At 37.0% G+C, this 8,713-nt stretch overlaps 1 protein-coding gene across 1 annotated transcript in view; it reads left to right on the top strand.

Moving 5' to 3' along the window:
* Positions 1-8,713, top strand: part of SLC27A6 (solute carrier family 27 (fatty acid transporter), member 6) — a 73,509-nt gene that overhangs the window by 48,377 nt on the left and 16,419 nt on the right. The window contains exon 5 of the mRNA XM_012645043.1: positions 8,122-8,316. Coding sequence (XP_012500497.1) covers positions 8,122-8,316 — 195 coding nt within the window. The remainder of the gene's footprint in view (positions 1-8,121; positions 8,317-8,713) is intronic.

An 8,713-nucleotide genomic window follows, 5' to 3' on the forward strand; every position in this document is an offset into this window, starting at 1 on the left:
TATAAAAAGTCAAAAATAAAATTAAAAAAAAAAGCGACCCCTTTACTCCACCTAGAGGCGAAGAGAGGCCCTTTTGCGCGATGCGTGGGGTGGGGGGGGTGAGGGTCAAGTTGCCTGGGAGAGGGCGTGGTTATGTCCTCCCGGATCACAGCTCTTCAAGCGGTCTCCTTCAGTTAAGTGTCTCCTTGGCCCACAGTGCCGGCAACTGAATGAAACAGGGCCGCCTGGTATCTCGGCAGAAATATCGATCTTTCTCCTTTTTCCGCCCTTTCAAAGGCAGGGCTTGAGTCACCAGCTGGGACAGACTGTCCGCAGATTCAGGAGAAAAAGTGGCTTCTTGCGTTACTCTTCTCCTTGTAGGGCGTGACCAGCTCTGCCGTGGGGGCAGCGGTGATGACTCAGGCCGTTGCCCGGGCAACAAGCCCCAGCGGCTCCAGGCTTTGGGCTCCCCAAATGGCGGCTGCCCACCCACTGATAGTCAGCTCTGGAGATGACTGCACTGGCGGGCATCAGGAGCTGGGGTTTGTCGCTGTCGTCTCCCGGAGCTGCCTCCCAGAGCCGCCCACTGAGCCCACCGCCCCCCCAACACACGGCGACTCAACAAATCAGCAGGAGGACTCTGTGCTCTGTCCCTCCCAGCGCCCGCTGGACTTTCAGTGATTTCCACGGGCGGAGCCTCTTTTATGGTGTTCCTCTCCCCTCATCTGGTCCTGGAGGTGGTCTCCTGTGGCGAGAAGCTTGTCTCCAAACTCTCCCCTGTGGGCTCGGGTAGCATCCGATCCAGGAAGCGCCCGCTTGGGTCAGTTTCTCCCCTCCGATGCTGACCCAGCGCCACGCTCCGGCAAATTCAAAATGGACCCTGCTCCTGTCTCCACTCCCCACCGCTTGTCGGTCTGTGCTACCACTTTGCATTGACTTCAGGCGCTTCCCTGCCAGCATGGGAGTGGGGTTTGGTAAAGGAGGAGTTGCCTTCCTGTGAGTCAGATCTCACTGCCTGGGCCAGCCCGCCGCCGGATGTGGCCGTCCCGTGCTGCACTCCCCACTGTCTGTCCTGCACTCTCGGTATTTGCGGCAACTTCTCCAGTTCACCTTTTTTCGCCCCGCAGCGCTGCTTGTCCCTCGCTGCTTCTCTGCAGATTCGTGAAGCTGATCTTGTGGGAGAGTGCCTCACTCGCGTGTGGGTGTCCGTGTTCTTTACCTCCCACTCTGGGAGCAGAGAGCCAGGTCACCTCTAATCCGCCATTTTTCCAGTTCCCCAGGTTTTTTTTCAAGGTTACATCTTTGTTATAAAGTTCATTCTAATTGAGTTGTAATAGTTAAATGTAAGGAAGAGAAAAAGAAAATAATATAAGGATTTATTTGTTGTTTATGAGATGGTAAAGGAGATTTTAAATTACAAATTAAATAGAATTGTTAACAAGAGCTGAGAATGATGTATTTAATTATACATGTAAACATTGACTATAATATTAATAAAAATGAAATTAAAAGAAATACTTGTAACCATTAGAAAAAAGTGTTAATTTTCCTAATATATTATCAAATGACAAGCATTCAACTTGCTTAAAAACGAACAAAAATAAATTAAATTAAAAATACACTATATTTTCTTATCAAATTGACATTTTAAATTAAATAAAAATTATTAGTCCTTGTGCATTGAGGAGGTAGCCACCTCACCCTCCTCAGTAAGGTATAAATAGGAATGTCCTTTTTAGCCAACAATTTGGTAACAAAGTCATAAAAAAATTTACAACTATTGACTTCTTCCAGGGATCTATCCTAATGAGGTGCAAAAACTTATAGATAATATATTTGCTCAGTATTGTTTATAATGGTGAACATTTAAAAACAGTGTTACAATCTAAAATAGGTTACAAAGAAATAAATTGTGGTATAATTATATGATAATCACATAAGCATGAAAAATCGTGTTTTTTAATGATAATAGTTAATGGTTTAGAATCATGTTCAGAATATATTAATAAATCAGAATATATAGCCATAATGCAGTGTGATTATAACTTTTAATGTACATATTTATAGATATATAAAAGTAATAATATTGGCATAGTAGGATTATACATTCTTTTTCCTTTTGAATTTTTCTGTGTTCTCTAATTTTCTATGATATATGTATATTTTGACATAAAAATATACATTTTCTTTTCCCCCATAACACCAAACGATTGATCAGTTGATATTTCCTCATACCTCTGAAAACATGATCTGGGTTTTCTTTAAAAAGGAGATAAAAATAGAATAAAAATATCTTGAGAGTTACAGAAATGCATTTGATATATCTGGATAAAATTGTTGATCCTAGTTTTGATAATTTGATTTTCCATGTTAATTGAATTATTTAGGATGATTATTTGTCCTTATTTAGTAAGCTTATATAACTATAGCCCACACAAATTAAACCCTATGGAATTTGGTTCATAAACCACCTTCATATTGGTTTCCAGAGAATGTCAGCACATTTATAAATGATGATACTTGCTAAAACCCATCTCTGAGACCTGAAAAGCATCCAAGGGTTATGCCATATAAAAGATTATTCTCTGTTCAAGCAAAATAAATTCCAAGATTTGCAGTGTTGCTGTTTTATACAGGCAAATAGCAGTGGAAAATCCAAGAGCTAGTTCCATGCCCAGTAGGCAGTATCTGACATGACCATAGGAGGTGGGAACCAGGACAGAACTGCTCTGGGTTATACTTAGTGGCAGAAATGAATCCTCTAATCTTGAAAGGAGCTGCTCTGATCTGATGAGTCTTTTAGAGAAAAGAATTATTCTGCAGAATAATTACCTTAAACCCCATTGATGTAGGCCTAAGGAAAGCAACAAGTGAGATTGTTGTTTCATATGATTCTACAGTCTTGGCCATCTCTTATTTTGTTTTTATTTTTATTGAATTTTTATTAAAGTAGTACCTTTATACAGCTACTAAAATGAAATAGTACTCTCAAGATAAAAAATGTCTCTACATTATCAATATTTGATCTCTAGAGGTAAGCACCTTTAATTCTCATAGGTATTTTTAGTTACTACTTATCCCCATATTTCTGAATAAAATATATATATTCTGCTATTTCTTCATTTTTCAGTTTTACCCCTCAGCTACCTGGCTTCCTACTCACATATTCACACACATATGTTTATTCTCTCTCTCTGGCACCAATATAATTATGATAGTTTAAAATATGTTGACAACCATTTTTTAAAACTATTATAAAGAAATGATAATATATAAATTCTGTTCACAGCTGAGACATATAAAGTATTTATAATTACTTTTTTCAACTTTTTATTCCTTATAAATAATAATTGCCTTCTTTTCACTTTTTAATTTCACTTTCTAATGCCTATCACTAATACATATCAACCTCTCCATCATAGCTGAAATTTATCAATAAGATTTAATAATACTTTTAGTATTTTTAATAAATTTTATTCATTTTTTCTTGAAGGCTACAGTGCTCTCTCAGTCATTGTCCTCCTGAATATGAACAATATTCTGATTTCTACCACTATAAATTGGTTTTGCCTATTTTTTAAAAGCTGAATCTATTATTAAATGGAATTATACATATGTATTGTATTGGCCTTGCTTCTTTTACTCAACACTATGTCTATGGTATTCATCTTTGTTTTGGGGTGTAGCAATAGTTCATTCTTTCTCATTGCTTTAGAGTTGTGGTAGGCACAAAACATCCATGCCCTGACTCCTGGAACGTGTGGATATGTGCACAGTGGAGACATTCACAACAGGGGTGGATACGATCTAACTTACGAGCCTTGAAAGCAGAGCTCCTACTCCGGCAACAAGCAAGGGAGACCCAGCAGAGGAGAAGTTGGAGGTTTTGAAGCATGGCAGGGATTCAGTGTGTTATTTCTGGGTCTCCTATATAAAGACTCACGTGCAAGGACTGGAGAGAGGTCTCTAGTATCTAAGGACAGCCCCAGGTTGATAGCCAGCAAAGAAAAGAGTCTTAATCCCATACCCCCGAGAAACTAGATTCTGGCAAGAACCTGAATGAGCTTGGAAGGGCGTGTTTCCAGGAGCCTCCCAGTAAGGGCCCAGCCAGATGACACCTTCACTTCACTTTGTGCCCTGGATCACACAAATAAGTTGAACCAAAGTGGACTTCTGACCTGTAGGAATTACCAGATAACAAATTTGCACTGTTTTAAACTGCTAAGTTTGTGGTAATTTGTATGGCAGCAACAGAAAACTAATACAGGACTGTTCCATTGTGTTACCATAACACAACTTTTTTTAAAAAAAAATCTATTTTACCATCAATAGATTTGGATTGCTTCCATTTGAGAGTTACTATAATTAATGATGCTGTGAACATTCTTGTATATGTCTCTTGGCAAATGTATGTACATATTTCTTTTCATAGATACTCATGAGTGGAATTGGTAGATCATATTTTATGAATATGTTCAGCATTAGTAGAATGTTGGCAAACATCTTATCAAAGTGGCGGTGCTATGCACACGCCTGCCCCTGGTCTGTGAGAGTCCTAATTGCTCCACATCCTTGCTGACATTTTGGTGGACATTTCTTGATGGAAAATTTGTAGTGCTAAAGAAGAAATAGTTGGCTATTTTTGTAAATGTTTATTACTCATAGTGTTTTGATTTGCATTTCTCTGATGACTAATGATTTTGAGAATATGTTCGTATGCTTATTAGATGCTTGGATATTTTCTTTGAAGAATACCTGCTTAACAGTTTGTCAAGCTACTTGATTGGCTTGCCACACTTCCATAAAACCAGTTGGTAAGGAAACAGTAAGCCCAAGTGGATTTGTACAGTTTATTACTCACAGCACAGAAGGCTTCCTAAGCTTCTGTTCACATCTATTCGCGACAGTTCGCCATCCCCATATGTCCCGTGGGGTCCAAGGTGGGCCCAGGTGCTTGCTAGCTTTGTGGCGTAGGTCCGTGCCTCAGCTGAGGGATGCTGCCCTTAGGGACTTCCCAGTCATTTAAGGGGCTGCTGGCAGACCTGCCCTTTCTTTATATCTGAAGAAGAGTTAATAAAAATATGTAACCAAATCTTCTCCCAGAAGAGGAGGGAAGGTAAACAAATTTTCCATTTCTAATTATTCTACTCTATCTTGAAAAGTAAATAAATTTTCTTTGTTACCCAAAAATTAACTCTAGCTTCCAAGGCTGTTTGCTACACAAATATAGTCTAATATAGATATAAAATATATGGGTATAAACATATACATGTATATATTTATTATAGTTCTATGTATGCCTATGTATATACAAACATATATTACATAAATATACATGTATCAGCCTATCATTTGTACATATATAATTTTTAATAATATAATTTTTATACTATTTGCTGTATAAACATCTTTGAAAAGACAATCTGATATAGTCAGATGCTGCATAACAAATAATGTTTCAATCAACAACAGACCACATATATGACAGTGGTTTCATAAGATTGTAATAGCATATTTTTTCCGTGCATTTTCTATGTTTAGATACCCAAATACTCACCATCGTGTTACAATTTTCTGCAGTATTCAGTACAGTAACATGCTGTACAGGTTTGTAGCCTAGGAGCAATAGTCTATACCATACAGCCTAGGTGCATACTAGGCTGTACCACCTAGGTTTGTGTAAGTACACTCTATGATGTTCACACAAAATGCCTAAAGATGCATTTTTCAGACCATATCTCCATTAAAGATGCATGACTGTGTATATCAGAATATATATATGTATATGTATGTCATGAAGAATTGTCTCCCAATAGACTTTTCCCTGTTTTTCTGTGTTATCTGCCTTTTTCTCATTAATTTTGAGAAATACACACACACACACATACATACACATAAACACATAGCTTTTCAAATATTTCTTCTTTAACATAGTAAATTTTCCTCAAAGCATTGCTTTTGCTGCATACCATGATTTTTATTATGTCTTATGTTTCATATCATTCAGTTTCAAAATATTTTCTAATTTCCATTGTAACTTTTTCTTTTATTTTGATTTGTTTAAAATTGTGTTGATTATTATACATACATTTGGAGATTTCTAGTTTTTGTAATTGGTTTCTGGTTTAATTTTATTGTGGTCGGAGAACATACTTGCGAGAAAAGTTTAATGGTTTGAATTTTGTTATGACTTGCTGTAAGACCCAACATGAGATTGCTCTATTTTGATAAATGTTTCATGGGCACGGGAAAAGAATGTGTGTTCTTCAGTGACTCATTATACTACTCTGTGTACATAAATGGTCAAGTTGGTTATTTTTCTTTAAACTTCTGTATTCTTATGATTCTTTTCCTGCTTATTCTATCAGTACTATGAACTAAAAGAAAATTTTAAAGCTCCCCCCGCCCCACCAGCTGACTAAATGGACCCCCTCGTGGCCAAAGGAATATCCTAAAACTAAATTGCCTGCCAGGAGGAAGGTCAGTCATGCCTTATAAGGCCTGCTGCCTTCTTGGGGACATCCTTTGTAACCCATTAACAGGCCTAAGGGTATGCAAGACAAACCTGCAGGTCCTCAATTTACACAACAAATCTATGTCCCTTCGCTTATCTCTGATAAAGAGCTCCTTATGTTGAAACATTCCAAGCCTTTAGACAAAGCTTCATGTCTTTAACCAATTACAAGCCAAAGAATCTTTAAACCCACCTATAACCTGTAAGCACCCCTGCTTCGAGATGGCCCACCTTTTCGGGCCAAACTGATGTATGCCTCCCACGTATTGATTTATGACTTTACCTGTAACCCCTGTCTCCCTGAAATGTATAAAACCAAGCTGTAACCCAGCCACACCGAGTCCACTGCTCAAGGCCTCTTGGGTGTGGCTCCGGGTCATGGTCCTCAAATTTGGCTCAGAGTAAATCTCTTTATAATTATTTTACAGAGTTTGGTCTCTTTTTCCATTGACAGTACCAAGAGAGATAAGTTAAAAATACATTTGTCTATTTCTTCTTTTAACTCTGTCAGTTTTTGCTTTATGTATTTGACTATGTTATTCAGTGAGTAGAAATTTAGAGCTGCTATCCTTATGGTGAATTGATCCTTTTATTAATTGTTCCTTTTTATCTCCAGAAATGTAGACTTAAAGTCTCCTTTGTCTGATACTAGAATGGTTATGTTAGCTTCCTCTTGAGTGGTGGTTGCATGATATTATCTTTCTCCATTCAACTACCTTCAATTTTTGTGTCATCTAATCATTTACCATGACTATATTGATAATATATTTTTACTCTAAGTTTAGGTCAGTGTATAATTCATGTTAGTTAACACAGTGCTTATTGAATATAGAACAAAATATAATCCTATTTTTCCTTTAATTGTAAAATATGAACTAGAAAACAAAACTGTGAGAATATTGCACATTCTAAAACAATATTTACATATAGTTGTCATAATTTTTTGTTTGTTTTGAGATGGGGTTTCACTATTGTTGCCCAGGCTGGTCTCAAACTCCTGGGCTCAATGATCCTCCCACCTCAGCCTTCCCAGTAGCTGGAATTACAGGAATTTGCCACTGTGCGTGGCTTTTCATAGTATTTGAAAGACAAATGTTACATTGATTCTGTGGCCTCAGTGTACTGTTTACTCTATGCTAGGCACTGTGTGTTACTGTACACTGCAGTATATAAGTGGAATAGGTTATTATCTTTTTTTACAGATGAATAAGCTAAGAATCAAATTGGGAATCAACATCTTGTTCAAAATTATATAGCTAATAAATCATAGACCTGGGAGTATAAACTCAAGTATTTTTTATAATATTTTTAAAGTAATGCTTTTATTTCTGGAAAATACTTTCTTCCTTAACTGACATCTACCAAAAAAAGGCTTCAGTAATCTGGAATTCAGAATGAGCTTCTCCCCAGATATAGGGAAACACAAACTGTGTTACCCTTGGCCAGTGTTAACTTTCACTAGCTATTGGACACAGTTCTGCAACAGACTTCCATGATTTTTTTTTTGCTCCCCTTCTATCATTGCATGCAACTTACTTCTAGGATATTTGTCATTTAAGTAATAATAATGAAAAAAAACAGAATTGGGAACTGGAATTAATTACAAGTAAAACCTTTTCTTCTAACAGATAGAAGGAGAGAAGGATCATCAGGTGCGTTTGGCGGTTGGAAATGGTATGCGGAGTGATGTATGGAGACAGTTTTTAGACAGATTTGGAAATATTAAGATGTGTGAACTTTACGGAGCTACTGAAGGGAACATTTATTTTATGAACCACACTGGGAAAATTGGATCAGTTGGGAGAACAAATTTCTTTTACAGAGTAAGTACAGTATTTTCTTTTTGAAAGAAATACATCAAGGTCTGCTAACTCTCTTCTTTGTGCTTGTAAATTATGGTAAATATTATCACCTTTTTTTTTTTAACTTGAGAACTTCTATAAATAAAATGGTGGCTCTAGGTGAGAGATGGTGCTATGGGTCATGCAAACGCAATCATCTCCCATGGTTTCTCTCTATAACATGGGGATAACACTGTCTAGTTTTTTGTTCAGTTTTTAAATGTAATGACATACTGTATTAATGGCAAGCGTAAGTCCTGATATGTATTAATTTGACTCTTTCCATTTTCCTTGAGGATTTTCATTCCATTATTTCTACTTTTATCATTCGTATCATTCAAAAATTCTATAAAGGTTTTTAACATATATATTTTCTTAA

Source organism: Propithecus coquereli, unplaced genomic scaffold, assembly GCF_000956105.1.
Source record: "Propithecus coquereli isolate 6110/MARCELLA unplaced genomic scaffold, Pcoq_1.0 Scaffold224, whole genome shotgun sequence".
Lineage (NCBI taxonomy): Eukaryota > Metazoa > Chordata > Mammalia > Primates > Indriidae > Propithecus > Propithecus coquereli.